The sequence below is a fragment of the Rattus norvegicus genome, chromosome X (assembly GCF_021556685.1).
Source record: "Rattus norvegicus strain SHRSP/BbbUtx chromosome X, alternate assembly SHRSP_T2T, whole genome shotgun sequence".
Lineage (NCBI taxonomy): Eukaryota > Metazoa > Chordata > Mammalia > Rodentia > Muridae > Rattus > Rattus norvegicus.
Genome location: NC_141554.1, coordinates 146,260,359 through 146,277,092, shown reverse-complemented (window position 1 = coordinate 146,277,092; position 16,734 = coordinate 146,260,359). Strand labels below are relative to the sequence as shown.

The 16,734-nt window shown below is 36.9% G+C and overlaps 1 protein-coding gene across 7 annotated transcripts in view; it reads left to right on the top strand.

The window, feature by feature from the left end:
- Positions 1–16,734, top strand: part of Fgf13 (fibroblast growth factor 13) — a 516,781-nt gene that overhangs the window by 322,340 nt on the left and 177,707 nt on the right. For 4 of the 7 annotated variants that reach the window (NM_001431643.1, NM_001431644.1, NM_001431645.1 and 1 more), the window contains exon 3: positions 2,580–2,747. The exons of the other annotated variants lie outside the window; for them this stretch is intronic. In NM_001431643.1, the coding sequence (NP_001418572.1) occupies positions 2,580–2,747 (168 nt within the window). The remainder of the gene's footprint in view (positions 1–2,579; positions 2,748–16,734) is intronic. 7 annotated transcript variants of the gene reach the window in all.

Sequence of the window (16,734 nt, the reverse complement as noted above, 5' to 3'; positions counted from 1 at the left end):
ATATCCTCAAATTCAGGTATTTTTATAGACTCAAGTGAAGCAATGCTTATACAATAAAATCAAGTAATAAAAATCCAGAGTATTTCTAGCTCGTGGTCAACAGAACACCAGGATACTGTTAGATTAACTATCTTTGTTTTCTGTTTTGCCTGAATTGACTGATGTTTGAGGCATTGAGTAAAGACAGCCAGAGACCCAGAGCAAAGCCATTAAGTCCCAGATGTTCATGATTTCCAAGGAACTGTAATGCGCCTGTGCTTATTGCTCAGCCGGCTCCTTAAATGCTCCCATCCTGGCACCTTTCGCACTTGCTAAATCCAATCTGAGGGAAGAATTAGGGAGAGAGAGAGGAGGGGAATTTCGTGGAAAGCAATTAGCTTGCACTTTGGTGACCTTCATGCTTTCCCCATCATGATGAATTGGGGGTTAGCTCTTAGATCAGTCAGCAGGTTGCTTTTGCTAGAATTGTGTTATATGTTATAGATAACCGGTTCTATCTAATTAAACAATAATGATGGCAATGTACGACATTTTCTGGGAATTAATGAGCAGCTGGGAAAAGCTGATGGCTGGCGAGTCAGCCAAAGGCTATTACTTCGGTCTACCATTAATCTCCTGAAATGCCCATTTATGACATCATTGTTGGTATTGAACAATAAAAATGCAAGGCAATTTACTAATACTCATTGGATAGTCTTTAGTAACAAATTCCATATGTAATACCCAACAGTCATGTTTTTCTCTTTTAGCTTCAATTGTCCTTTAATCTAAATAAAAGTTTTATATATAGGAATTCCTAAAAATGGAATTTCTCGGTTTTTATAAATGGGGAGTATGTTTTTAAGAGTCCCAATTTGGAGAAGTTTCTTTTATATTTGGGTGACAAAACCAGATTTTTTTCTTCAGCTGCGATCCAGGAATTTGTGTGTACATTATCATGACTATCTGCTCATGACAGAAACTCGTTGCAAATGCTTTGAATAGCAGCTGTTGCTAGCAAACACGTGCACTCACCAACAAGATTATAAGAACTTATAGTAACACTGCCTGTAGATGAAGGGAACTCTCTGCCAGGAAAAGCTGTGATGGTGTGTCTATATAACATTTCTTTATTACCGCTACTGAATGCTAGAGGAGATTCAGACTGAAATATTCACTACCTTCTTGCATATTTTACTAACAACATTTTTACATATAGGCTATCTGTCAAAAACTTTTTCTAAAGCCAAAATGACTTCCCATACCATCTCTCCCCCTACATACACATGAAAGTTTTTAATGTTTTTCTTTTACTGGATTTTTTTATTTATATTTCAAATGTTATTCCCTTCCCCGGTTTCCTGTCCATAAGCCCCCTACCCCATTCCCCTCCCTATATACCCCCTTTCCCTTCCCCCTGACATTCCCCTACACTGGGGGGTTCCAGCCTTGGCAGGACCACGGGTTTTTCCTCCCATCGGAGCCCAACAAGGACATCCTCTGCTACATATGCATCTGGACACATGAACGTTTTTAACAGCCACTGAGACCCAAGCCAATGAATTGTGAATTCTTTGCCAAGACCAGAGCCTTGGGTATCATCTAAATTGAGCCATAAATTGTTTATTTTATACACCACAGGTATTATTCTCTCTGTTTCAAAAAATGGGCTGGCAGTATCTATCAGTTCTTCTAAATGCATGTTAAGTGTATGTATTTGGGGGAGTCGAATGAGTCAGCATGCCATTAATCACAGCTTTGGAGGCACTGACTCACTCCCAGGGAAATGGAGTGGCCTCATTGTGGAAGGGTGTGAAAGAAAACCTCCATTCTTGGGTCAGTTCCCTGTTTCTGCAAATGTAAATCAAATTTGCACCCACTTTAGTGGGTGGTTTTCAAACTAAAGAAAGTAGCTGTGGACCCTATAAAGGCAAACATCGAGCTTTTCCAGGGAAAGACAGTAATAAAACAGAACCCTGCTTAAGAAACACACAGAGAACCTAGGATGAAAATTAGAGGTCACAGGAACCTAGAGGACATCTAAGGCCCAAATTTGCAAACCTAGCCTTGTTCTTCCATAGTTCAGCCAGGCAGACTTTTGATGTGCTGTTAATTTGGGGGGCATTCAACAGGAATCTCTCATTTTCATTGAAGGAGTGGATACCTGAAAGATATTTATCAAGGCTTTGGATTCTTTCGGATGTCAGACCTCTGTCAGAATCAGATTGAGAAGAGAAACAAGTGATATTAGTAGACACTAGGCCATTTCATCTGTAAATATTTATAACGTCTCTTACATGGAAATGGGAGCTTTGTGTGCTGTTTCGTTAAATAAAGTATCCCTATCAAAATGAAAGTATTACACTATGTGTACAACTTAACACTGTTAAAGTTTCCTTGTGCTAGCAAAGTGGGTATCTAGCTTTCCCTAGGATTATTTTCAACCCCTTAAAATGAAATCACCAAGTTCTTAGATGTGTTTCCTTGAAACTTTGTATGAAAATGTTTCATTAGTTTTCCTTAGGAGTAGGTTTGATTGAAGATGTTCATGCTTTCATGAAGCGCTAACTTGAGTTCATTTTGTTATGTGGTGACCACAGTTCTGGATGACGCCCCCCCTGGCACACAGGAATACATTATGTTACGACAAGATTCCATCCAATCCGCGGAATTAAAGAAAAAAGAGTCCCCCTTTCGTGCTAAGTGTCACGAAATCTTCTGCTGCCCGCTGAAGCAAGTGCACCACAAAGAAAACACAGAACCCGAAGGTTTGTGCACGACAGACACGTGTTTTGCTTGTTTTCCCTTTTCTTCTCTCTCTCTCTCTCTCTCTCTCTCTCTCTCTCTCTCTCTCTCTCATTTTGGATTGTGCATTGCCATCTGGTGTGCTGTGTATTGTTCGGTCCCTGTGACAGCTATAGGAGACCCTCGCTCACAGGTGATTGTGTTATGCAATGTCAGATGGGACACTGTTGAATACAGTCATCTCAGCACAGCGTGCAGCATCCCGCTTCTTGCAGCTGAAACATTTTCGGTTGATGTCATGACACTATTTCATTTTGGCTGCTAACATTGCTTGGTCCTGTAGCCAAAACCTCCCCAAATATGTTCCCATCACCTTCCATTCCTGAAGCAGCAGTCAGCTGAGGAATAACACTTCTGCAAGGAAATAATGAGATGATTGTTTCAAATTTTCTATCTCTTCACCACTCCATCAAGCTTCTGCATTGCTTTGGAAAAATGCTTATAATCAACTTATTTCGCTGAAGCACTCCCATACTCCCCCTGTAATGCACGTCTACTTGCCCTTTGCCACAGTGAATGCATGTCTTAGGGAAACCATGAGGGAATTTTCCCGTTTTTCTTTTCCAGCTCAATACAGGTTTGGAGACCTCAACTTGCTGCTTACTTAAACTCAAATTGTCACGGTGTTTATTCCAGTCCTTGTCACAAATCTATCTCTAAAATAACTCTTCTGGCAAAAAAATGGTATTTATTCACCTTCCATCATTTTTGCATGTATCAAACTTCAGAGTTTGTCACATTATAAATGCAATATGATAATTTTATTGTTGTCTATGTGCATTTTAACTTTCCGAATGACCTTTTCATATGTATGTGATAGGTTCTTTTACAGTAAGAAATTTTCTTCTGGTCATTCCTGATTAATGGAGCTTTCCAGTGTACATTGGATGTGACAACATTCATCTATACAACTGTAGTTGTACCTTTGCATAATGTTTAAATGTATTCTGTAAGTGACTTTGTTCCTATATCAAGTTGTTCTTCTGCAACTTCATAGAAATCCTCATTACTGCCGTGTTTCTGATGTGGAAAATAATGACACCAGGTTTTGTTTGGTATGTAAGAGAATTTCTTGCATTGAGCTCTAGTTCATAGTTTTAAAAGCAAAATGTTACAACTCAAAACGTCCCTTTCTCTTTCTTCCAAAAAGAAAATAAGTGCTCATAAGCAGGAAAGGGGGACATCTTTACCCATCTATGTTTAGGTTTATTTTGGTAATGGAATAAAACATTTCCATTTATTTTCTACTAATACTTTTGCTAATTTAAACTATCTACTTTGACTAAGTGCCCTGATGTCAACAACTAGTCACCTGCAGGTATAAATGTTGACCATTTCCAATGGGTAAACTCTTTCCCCATAGCGCTTTAGCTGAGAAGAAATTAACTGTTTTTAACTTTACTAAGAATTTTTAACCAATGACTATTATTTTATTATTTAATTTTATGTATATATATTATATATATATCATATATATGATTTTCTATACTTGCAACAAGACTAAATATTTTGGTTTGGGTAATAAAAGTGTTGCTTAAGAATTTACTGATTGAGTTCAGTTACCCATTTGCCTAGAAATTTGATTTTTCATGGCAAGATTTTAGACTTAGCAATCAATTGGATTCCTGTAAGACCCCCTATTATTACATATATTTTGACAGGATCTGTTAATTTTCAAGCACCACCTGTAGCGCAATGTGAACACTGTCATGGATGTTTTCAGATATGTGTATTATATATATATATATATATATATATATATATATATATATATATATGTATATTAGAAAGCGAATAGCCATTAGATTCTCTACAAGAGGTAACTTATTTTCAATCTGTCATTTCAAACCCTTAAATTCAGTGGTTGTCAGTATGTTGAATGTTACTGTTATCTTCTCACCTGTAATGTTTTGAAGATAGATGTTGTCTTTTTCCAGATGATGGATGGTCCTCTTGGCTGATACTTTGACATAGCCGAACTAACTCCATTTATTATTCCTATAACCATTTATCAGTGGTATTAGATTCGTCAGAGGCTATCTTTGGAGATATTTTAATACTAATTACAATCATATTTTACCCTTTCAAACATGGATTCCTGTGCTGTTGGTGGCCATAGACCAATGAAAGAAAACATTTTATTTCTGTCTAGATTGATAACATCCCAAGTACCCAATATGGCGGCAAACCAAATGTGTTACAGATAGTCCTTGAATAACATGCTTTTTTTCGTATAGGAAATGGGAGTTTTCTCTTTCTAGAAGATGACGTGTTTGTTGATTTGAAAGTGTCAAGTGGCCAGTTGGGCAACTTGGAAAAATTTTGCAAAACTGGTTTTTCAATTCTATAAGGTATAGTTTCTAGTTCTGTCTCAAAGTTGCAACATTTTGCTGTATTTACTAAAAATTAAAGGCCTCTTTATTTCGAATGTATAGTGGAGCTAAACTGTGTGCCAACGTGATACCATTTTTACTGCCATGTGATTCATGTTGATGATATGTTCTGTTTCATGGCCACCGTGTTCTAGTGTTAGACTTTAATTGGCATTAAGTATAAATTCCTACAATTTCATAGCAAGAGAAAAATAATGACCAGTCTGTCCATTGTTTGGATGTTTACATAATGTTGGAAACTATCAATCGAATAATGAGAAAAATCACTATGACATGGAAGAAGATAAAAATTAGAGAGATAGCGAAATGACTGTATACATTATGTAAAAGCTTCTTCTCTCTTAATGAATTGATAAAGTCAACCTGCTTTTATATTTTTTGTGTTTTTGTAAAGTCTTGGTAGTTCTTTTGGCTATAAATGGTTATGAAGGGGCAGGCTATTTCTATAGTTTATGACCACTTGAGATGTGATATGGATAGCATAGTTAATTTTGTTCAGTTATCTATTTTTCAAAGACACTTGTGAATTGTGTTCAAGACTAAGAATCTACGCACAAAAGTTCTTAGAACTACCTCATTGTTGTGGGTTTCCTTTCTGACACCCCAAAGCCAATTATATTTTTGCTAGATTTAGGCTTATATTAATGAACAGCTAATTTCAAAACAAAACTTTAAATCTGTTCCAAACACTTTGAGTTTCCATGATGTGGTTATTCCTATATAACCCACTTAGGATATAAGCGAGCACTTATGAATGCACTGGAATTTGGCTGAAGAAGAACATGTGAATATCTGAGAGTCTCATTTGGCCCAATACCAGTAATGTTCTTTGTTAGAAGAAAGCTGCTGCATGAAGAGTGGAGATCATTACCAACATGTTTTTCTTGTGGTTCCAGGAGCCTTTTGGCAAGAGAAAGTATAATCTTCATAGCTTTGTTCCTTTATTCACTTTCTCTTTCTGTGCCATGGGTGCCAAAATGAAACTACTGATTTAGTGCAACTTCTGGGAGCCAATCTATTTTCAGCATAGCTTCTATTTCCTAAATGCTACTCTTTGGGCTTTTCTTAATGTTTAGAGAATGTTAAAACAAAAGACAGTCACAGCCAAGATACCCAAGCTTGCAAGTGGAAATTGTTGAATTTCAGGGTAGCGGGGTGGATTTGCAGTGTTGGCTGTACCAGTGAAATTTTCATTATAAAAGTAACTTTGGAGGTGTTAGCATGATATAAAAATAGTATTGAGCTCAGTGACCTGTCAGTATCTTGCAATCAGACAACTGAATTCTCCTCTATATATTGTTTTATATTCCTGTGTGAGTGTGGGTGTGAATACACACACATTCTTATCCCTTGGGACATCTTCAAACTTTTCATTCAAACAAGTATCCTTTGGGGAATAAAATTTTTCCCAGAGCTTGGTGATAACATACCATGATTTTCATCAACAAAGAGGAAACAAAAATTTATGCTAAAAACTTAAGAGGTTGTGTCTATCACTATAATACTGATGTTATTCTCACTCTCGACTTGATTTCTTTACCTCAGAACGAGCGCATGACACCGTGAATATCTTTCTTGCCTAGCTATTAAGAGAGGGAAAAGGTAGGTGAATATTTATGAGCAGCAGCCTTGTGAAAATGTAGGGGTTTTTTCTTACCATTTTTAAAACAAAATTTTTATTTGCTATTGTTGTGACTTTTTCATTTGAATGCCAATTTCCCTTTTGGGAAATATGTTCAGCATTGATTTGAATTACTAGAAAGTTTAAAACCAAACTGCTGTTATTAAATCCCATTAAATCCCCTTGTTGCTAAGTTACAATTCAGTATACCCCCTCTTCTTCTAAATACCTAAAAAAGGTATTTTAGGAAAGATATATGTTTGCCCCATTGAGGATGACAATTGAGAAGAAATTTATTTTCAATAAAAAAACTTGGGCTGTGTGTTTTGATGGTTATGTAAATGTAAAGATTTTATTAGTTTTATTTTTTTATTGCAGAGCAAGTGTGACTTAGGTTCCCCTGCCTTTGTTTTGTGATCTCAAGAATAACTAAAGGACACCAGAAAACTTTCCCCACGCAGTGAAGCAAATGGCAGCTTGACTGTTGTTTCTGAGGAGTGATAGAATACTAGGTCAGCATAAGAGCTGCACATGCAAGGCCTTGCTGAGTAAATCAGATCCTTTCTCCACAATGGATCCAAGTATGTTTCTTTGAGTTGCACGTCAATTATTTCCTTGAAAACAACTTGTTTCCTAATAATCCCAAGAAGCAATCTATTGAGCTGAAACACAATCACCCCTCTTTCCTATTTCTTCACTTTATATAAAAATTAAGTCAGAATTTGAGCATAGTTTCTACTCTCTGGAAAAAAACTCATAATCTAATCAAGGGCGTATACGTAGCAGCCAATAATTCAATTTTAAGATACAATGGGCATTTATTATTTTTATTGAATATATGCATCCTAATTCCGTCTAAATGCTGGCTTGTACCATAGAGACAGATAGTAATTCTTTCTTTGAAAATATGGTCCACATTCTAAAGGAACAAATCTCCTACCACATTGAAGTTTATGCATTTCCACTGTAGTAGCAATGATTTTCCCTTGTTGAGATTTTTTTTAGTTAATATTATAATTAAAGTTTCTGCTCCGGGAATCTAACTTTGATAATCAATTTCATGTGTATGTGTTTAATATAGAACACTGTTATGAGAAGCTGTTCTGAAGTTCTGCTGGATTTATAATGGTATGTAATTGAGATTTTGAAGTGGTAAATAAAAAATTCAGAGTCAAAACCAAAGTATCATATATGAAAGCCATATTGATACTTTCCCCTTAAAATGACTATATTATGGAACCTGTTGCCAACAGTGTCTGTGGCCAGGATACCCCAGCAAGTGTTCTTTTCTTGTAGGCAATTAATAAACCACATAGAAAATATTTCCTTGTGACCCAGGTGGTTGGGGCTGAACATGTATAAAAGCATAACCTGGATGACATTTTGCTGATATCCCCATTAGGGTCAGCTATAATGTATGAAATTTTTCCTTTACTGAAAAAGTGTTTCTAGAATGTGCTGCTTAGCCTGTCATTGATTACTTATACTACTGAGAAATGGGATCCAGGACCAATGCACGAAAGGCAAATCATTTTACCACTGAAACCCAAACCTTCTGGGTTTGGTCTTAGATGACCCATATGCTTGTTTTGTTGATGAAATCAATGCCTTCAACTACATTTCTTAAATGACTCACCATGTCAGATATTATTGCACAAAGATGAATTTTAGAGTGAAATGTGTTTTATAAATTACATATCATTCCTAGAGAGTGATAAAGGTTTTGTGAAGTGTTGCTGGTTATGAAGCCGTCTTACTGAATTCAGTTCTCTATTAAAGGTCATCCTGTAGCTCCTGCAACTGTCTTACTCCTGACCTCTATTAATAGCCCACAAAACTCATCCTGGGAAGAGTTCTGCTAGCTCTAGTAAATAGTGCATTCCTATCAGAACAGGTCTTTGATAATAAATACAGTTAAAAAAAAAAAAAAACAAGGGTGCTGATCTCTTCCTCTCAGGCTACCAGGCACTACCCTGTGTGCTGTATGTGGATCAGTCCTGGGAATGCAATTGGTTTTCTATTGCGCTACTACATAAGAAGCTTGTGATGGAAGGGAACAATGTACTGATCCCAAGGTCAAGAACGTATCCTTTACTATGGAAAAGATAACCAACTGAACTAAATAAAAATATTCTCAGTATCACAGTTCACAGGCCAGCCCTGGAAGTGAGGAATGCATTTGTGTAATGACCGTTTTAACAGAGCAGTCCTCAACTTTATCTTTACAGCGGAGTCAACTGAGGACCTTTTAAGTAATATTGACGATTGAGCTTAGCATAGAGCAAAATCAACCAACCAACAGCAGTGCTGTAGGCGCTCTTCTGGTGGAAGTACTTTAGAAGACGACTGCCAGGGTGATTGTAATGTCCTTACAGAGCTGGGATCAGTGCATTAGGGAAAAAATCACCTTGGCAGAAGGCCTGGTGTTTGGTGGCATCTGTCAATTCAGAAGTTTTATCATGTCAATTACATGGGCCTCTTTAGGAGGTTCTCTGTGATTAGAGGTCACAGCTGGATAGGCAGTACTTATTTTGATCTTTCGAAGTTGGAGGAATGGAAGAGCTCCACAGTTTCCAAAACACACACACACACACACACACACACACACACACACACACACACACACACACACACTCTCTTTAAAAGTTTTCTTTCACCTTTCCTATATCTTGTGCTTTTATAAAGTGAGCCAGGCTTTCCCATAGGAGTGTGGTAATCTGCCACCTTGTGACCAACATCCTTTCTTACAAGCAAGGGCTTGCTCTTGTCTCAAAGTGTAATGGAACTTCTAAATGTGAGCAAAAGAGCATCCTCCTGACCCGTCTGTGAATGAATGTACTTGAAGTAGGAGGTGGAAAAAGACCAAAGGATGATTTGAGACGCAGTATAACTACCTCTTTATTGTTTTACTACTGCCCTGGAACAAAATGCTACTTTTGACTGTAGGTGTGAGGCCCTGAACTATTCCAGAGGCTGTTATCATTGAGGCATTGCCTTCTTATCCCATAGACATATCAGCTACTGTGGCTTAAAATGATCACAGCAGTGTGTATTTTCAAACTGATTCTGATATGATTGGGAGGCTATCCCTGTTTCTTTAATTGCTATCCCTGTTTCTAAGTCACTCTGAGCATTCTAAATGATACATGTTCAGGTATTGATTTGTTATACTGCACAGCATTTCTCAGTGCACTTCGGAGTAAGCAACTTGAGTAAGGCCTAGGGAATTGTTGAACAAGAGACCTTACATTCTGTATTTTATCAGCACTTACCCTTGTCTTGCCTCACAGCCAAAATCCACACTCACTTCAACACATGAAAGTCACATGTCCACTTCCACCCAGGTGTTAGGAGATATCTGTTTATGAGTCCTAGCTATTTTAAGATATATAGGCTCAAAATAGTTCCTGGTTTGACTTGGCCAATGTGTTTAGCATCCTACTGTGTTCTGAGTTGGTGTTTAGCCACAGTGCTGGAGAAAGAAGCTCAGGTACTAGCCATAGAGTGATCACCTTACATCACTGGACATTCTGCCTCAAAATCATGTCTCAAACACTATTATCTGACGACCTAAGCCTGGTGTGATGAAAGACTGAGAAGTGACTTCAGTCCTGCCAAACTGCTTGCATCACTGTCAATTTCGTAGTTCTTGACAAGGACTAGGATTATACACATTACTCCATGTCTCTTCTGAAACACGAAGAAAGAAGGACAAGATATACCTTTGATATGTTTTTGGCAGGATGTTCCATGTTATCCTTTACATAGATGGGCACCTATCATGTCTATGCCAGTCACTTCAGGTATATTTTCAGTTATCTTTCCAGTCACCAAAAAGATAGGCATCATTAATCTTGGAGAACAAGATGTGGAGGCTGAAGGGTAGATATGTGAGAAAAATTGAACAAATTGTTCACATAGTCACACAGCTAATCAGTGTCCTAATGGAGATGTCAAGTCAAGTGTGCATGGTTTCCACATCTAATCTTTCCTGCACTGTGCAACTTCAGGTCCTCTGATGCCTCCTCTTTTCAATATCAGGACAAAAAAATATAAGATTTACAGCATATCTTATCCACTACTAGAGAGAGTGCTCACAGCAAGGTTATATATAGAACTATCTACAATCTCTGAGCAGATTACTTATTTAATGAACTCAATGGAGGGTTCATTTTAGGTATTCTCTACATTGGGTTTTCTCATAAACAAGAGGCAGGAGGTTATGAAAACACACCCCTTGAGATTGGGTCACATGCTTTAATTCTCCCTGTTCTCTATACAAATGCCTTTTTTTTCTTTAACAACACATTGAACCTCCTTTATTTTTTTCTAACAGTACATAATGTTTCATAGTATGGTTCCTTTCTCTTTTTTTATTAACTTGAGTATTTCTTATATACATTTCGGCAGCAGCTAATCATGAAAACCTTGGGTCTTTATGTTGGCTTTTCTAATTAATCTGTGGGCTACCTCCCTATTCAACTGTGGTATTTCTGTGGTGGCCTGTTCAAAACCCCTGTGTTTCCATATTTGGACACTCATAGTAAGAGTTAACATGTTTAAGTATTGCTCTAGAAGTCTAACTTTCTGTGTGCACTTTGTACTAATGAAATTCCATGCAGTGAGAGGAACATTATTCTTTTGTTTAGTCTATCTATCAGGACAGAGAAATTGGGCTGATAACATGTGTATATTAGAGTTACTCTGCTTGTCTTGCTCTCTTTATCTCTTTCCCCTTTCCCTTCTCCCTAGTCTCCATCCTGTATGGGCATGTGAAACATTCTCTGGATTAGATATACACCCCTTACTGCAGACCTCCACAGGCAAGACATCTGGGATAAACCCTGCCGGAGACTTAACATTGTTTCTGTGATGACACAATTTATTCAAACACATGCACACCCAGAAGTACAGGCACTGACACATAAGAAAATTTTTATACTCTGTGGTCCCTGAACACTATTCAGGGTGGATTTGGATGTACATATATACAAATACTTACCACATATGAATATATATATTACTATATAAAATAGTTCATTGGAGGAAAACACACCATAGCAGTAGAGCTCACATGGCTGTTTTGCTGGAGTCTTTTCTGGGTTACATCCAGCCCACCAAAGCTCAGACTAATCATAGCCCTCAATGGGATAATGTGGGTTCAGGAAAACCATTCATACAGTGAGGACATTTGTCTAGCAGGCTGCCTCAGGCTGTGAATAAACTCTGGCTCTTTTCATGTAACAAGAGTGGAACAAAGGATATTTCAAAAAGTGGGGATTATAGAAGCTGGCAGCCAAAAACTTTGCTTTCTTGTTCCTTCTTCAGCTATTATTTCCTCTGTAGTCATTTGATTTGCCTCTAAGAAGGTAGTATTTTGGACCCATGTTGGAAGAAGCGTGCATTGATTCAGTAAATCTCTAATTGGCATGCATGGTTAGCTGTTCACTTAGTGGGTAATTGGTTAAATATACTCAGAATATTTGCTGAGGAGGGAAAAAAGTCCCCAAAGTGGTGAGAATCATTTGAGAACCTTTTCCTACACTGCAGCTTGTCTTTGGAAATGGCTTTGGGTATGTTAGGCAGAATCATCCTCGGTGAGGACTATATTAAAACATGCAACCTTTATTTCTTCTCTGTCAGTAGAGCTGTACTGAAGAGATACCACAAGCATAGCATAATGTCTAACAATAACCAGCACTCAATAAATATTCATCATTACAAACAACATATTCATCTAGCAAATTTGGGTATTTTGAGTTCAATGGGCCATTTGCCCTAATTTCAGGCAGCAAGTGACTGAGTGTTTCTAATCACCATTAACAGAATGGATGTATTTGTCAATAGATATTTATTGAGTGTTTTGCAAAGTGAGGCATTATGCTGTGTACGAGGCACAGCGTGACAAGGGAAATACTAAATCTGCCCTAAGGAATTAAGGACTGACAGGAAATGCACAACTTGGAGCTAGTGCATTACCTAGATTTTTTTTTTTTTTGCATTTTAAATCATTCCGGAACACAGTAACTAAACCAGGTTATATTTGTGCTCAGTAGGGAAGCCGGGGCTAACAAGACTGTTCTGGGACGAATGTGGTCCTCCATGTTTTGCTCATGCATACCCCGTTAATCCTATCTATAGTTTTCATTCATTACTGTACTAGTTAGTGTATTCGTGGAACTTACTGAGCTGCTTCTCGTGAGTCAGACACCGTATGATGTCATCCTAAAATGTCTCCAGAATGAGTTCTATGCTGGTGATACATACATACAGACTCATCAACCTGTTCCTAATGCTCAAACCTAAAGAGCAAGCATTTCTTTGGTGTACTGGTTTTGATTCCTTAAGATAAATACCAAGAAAGAGATTGCTGAATCATATATAATGCTGTTAGTTTCGTTTGAAGAGCCTCTAAACAGTTTTACATAATGGTTGCACTAATTTACATTCTTTTTTTGTTTATTTAAATCTCAAGGATGGTTTTTATTGGAGTTTAAAACAAGAAGCTCAGGGTAAGCAAACTCTTAATATTGGCAACCGCATGGGAAAGGATGATGAAGAAGAGAAAGAGTCATGCTATTTGAGCTAAACTGGCATGGAGGTCAGTCTATAGTTGGGAAGAGGCATGAAGAAAAAGAGTGAAAAAGCTAAAAGTACCAGAAAGAACAAACTTATGCTCTGGCTAGAATCTAAGGAAAAAAACAGAAATTAAAAGAAAAAAGGAAAAATTATCTTTCTGAGTCGTGGGCAGACATAGCAGAACCTCAAGATGACTCTATGACAACACACAGAACTAGGAAATTCTGGGAAGTAAATGTGTATTATTGTCTCATTAAAAGGATAAATATTACTCCCATCTCTTTAATATGACATTATGCAAATCTGCCTTCCTGAAGGATGATCCCTTAGCCACATGTTTGTTTGATCTAGCCAACACTGTTAAGTGTTGAGTAATTTGGAATGTTAGGCCTAGCAAGGCCAGAGATTTCATTCTCTTGACCTAAAGGAAAGAGCTTTCTCTTGGTTTGTCTTTAAAGCCACTGTAACATCCCTTCCTCTGAAGATGTAGCCCTCAATTCATTTAAATGATGGATAAAATCAGAGAATAAATATAACTCACCTCTTCCCTGAATATTGATTGTTCCAACTACAGCCATTCATCAGAAGGGACTGTCATCTCAATTGAGGATTTAGTCCCTCCCACACAAATATTATTCGAGCTACAGTACTTAGGAAAAGATAAAGAACTGGAATTGTCTTCTGGCATTTCTTGCCAGAGAACCAAGAACATTTCTGAGAACTGTTGCTTTAAGGAACCCCTACCGTACATACGTCTGCTGCACCTTAGGACAAGGCCTCTTTTTATGTACATCTTGATCAGTACTTGCTATCTTTTGATTGTTAAAAATAGTTATTATAATGGGTGTGAGATTGTGGCTCATTAAACCTTATTTGATTTACATCTTCATAATGATTAGTGATGCAAGGAAATTTATGAATCCATTTGCCATTTATATGTCGTCCTTTGAGAAAGGCCTATTTTGATCCTATGTGCATTTCTTAAGAGATCATTTGCTTTCTCACTATTAAGTTCTTTGAGTTCCTTATGTATTTTGAATATATATTCTTTGTCAGAATTTTAGCTTCTAAAATTTTCTGCTTGTCTATTGGTTGTCTCTTTAACTTGTTACTTATTCCCTTTGTTATGCAGAGGTTTTCATTTTTATTTAACCACTTCTACTTCTGAATATTTTTGCTTATTCCTCTTTATATTTTCCCAAAGATTTAAAGCTACTGCAATAATGTATTATCTATAATGTATCACTATTCACAGCATCTAAGTTATTTAATCAAACTAAGGGTCTGTCACTAGATAATATGATAATAAAAATATATGTATATATAGGATATACACACATGAAATGGAATGCTATTTGGTTGTAAGACAAAAGGCAATCAGATATTTATAACAATTTAGATGGAATTAGACAACATAGTTACTTAATGAAATGAGCTAAACACAAAAACAAAAATTATGCATATCTCTTGTGGAGTCTAAGCAATTGAATCATAGATCAGAGAGTGTGTTCTGATAGTTTACAGACACTGAAGTAGGAGGATGAAACAATGATAACTAAAGCGAACAAACTCTCCACTCTCCTCTATTCTATACAATAAACTGGTTTGATTCTTTTTCCTTCTTCCTTTCCTGTTCATTGTTCTTTCTTTTTTCTTCCCTTCTTTTTTTCCAAGAATCTCTCTTACAAATCAATTAATGGAGCTAACCATTAAGCATTGTGCATTTCAGTATTCTTGGAAGAGTGGATCTTGAATGTTCTTAGCATAAAAGTCTAATTTTTGAACTGAAGGATAGTTTCGTTGACCTTGCCTTCCAGTCTGTATTAAGAGCTGTGGTGTCATTTCATACCTCATAAACATGTACAACTTTAAGTTGTAAGTATATAATAATATAAACTGAAAGTAAAATAAGCCATGACAGTAGTGGAGACATCCAAAGAGGCTGAGGTGATAGAGAAGTTCTCAGCAGTGGAATAAGTAACCTAAGAGAATGAAAGGCCAATAAACTTAAGTGGAGACTTGGGCTCCAATAAGAAAATGTAAAAGAGCATTAGGTAAAAAATAAATCTAGTTAGTGTAAGCCTCTTATAACTTTTTTTAACATCTAGGCAATGTAACTTAGTTACATTCATTGTGTAACTGAACTCTCTCTATATATCATATACCCTGGTGTATAAATTATATGAGTTGTCAAAGTGAGTTAGGTTAAATGACCCTTTGTAGATGGACATGAGCAATCATATACAGTTGTAATGTATCCAATAGTGAGTTCTTGACAGGAATGATTTTTTCATGTATTGTTTGACAATATAGTAAAGGTCCTAATACTTTAATAGCCTAAGATATTATAACACTAGGATTTATTTCATGTGGAGGAGGTTTATTGGAATGGCAGAGACGGGGGGGGGGAGATAAGAGAGGGAGAAGAGAGAGAGAAAAAGGAGAGAAAGAGAGAAAGAGAGGAGCATCAATAGGAATTTTAAATTTCTCATTTTATTACTTTTATTTTATGTGATGAGTGCTGTGGCTATGTGCATATAGGTGTACCACATGCATGGCTGATGCCAAAGGAAACCAGTAGGGGACAAGGGATCCTCTGGGACTTGAACGTATCTCCTCTGGAAAATCAGCCAATGTTCTTAATCACAGAGCCATCACTTCAGGCCTAGATCTTAACCTGACATAAAGAGTGGATTGATATGCTACAATCAAGGATGATATTCTATGACTTTAAAGTTTTCTGCCAACTCTTAGTCCTCTGCAGAAATTGATTCCTTATATAGCTGTGGAGGTATCTTGCTGAATCAAACACTTTACAAAAAAGAACCAGTTTGACAGTGAAAAACAGTTGACTTAACAGTATGTTATGAGCTGAGTGTTGAATTCAGGTAATGGCTGCACTAACTGCAGATTATAGAGTCCCCAGATACTTTTTGGTGAATGTACTTTTTATCAAGACCTGAAAAGATCTTGGTAGTAAGTACTTAATCGATGTACCTATCCCTGACTACATTCATTATCTTTCACCTTGAGCACATCTAGTACTGCCTTTTTCTCTGTAATTTTTTATCAAGTAAATCTGTTTTAGGCAGTATCTTGGACTCTAACTGTAGATTCTGTCTCAATAGAGGGCCATGGAATTTTTACTAGTGAAAGTGTGTGTGTGTGTGTGTGTGTGTGTGTGTGTGTGTGTGTATTCCTGCTAAATGTGAAACACTGATATCTTGCTGTTTTCTTATCCCATTATTTAGATTTGAACAAAGCTTTCGATAAGAAAAAGAAAGGTCTCAATGGTAGAAGACAGAGGGTAGAAGAGTAGATTTTTAACCATAGACTTTACTATCTTTTCTTTTGCTG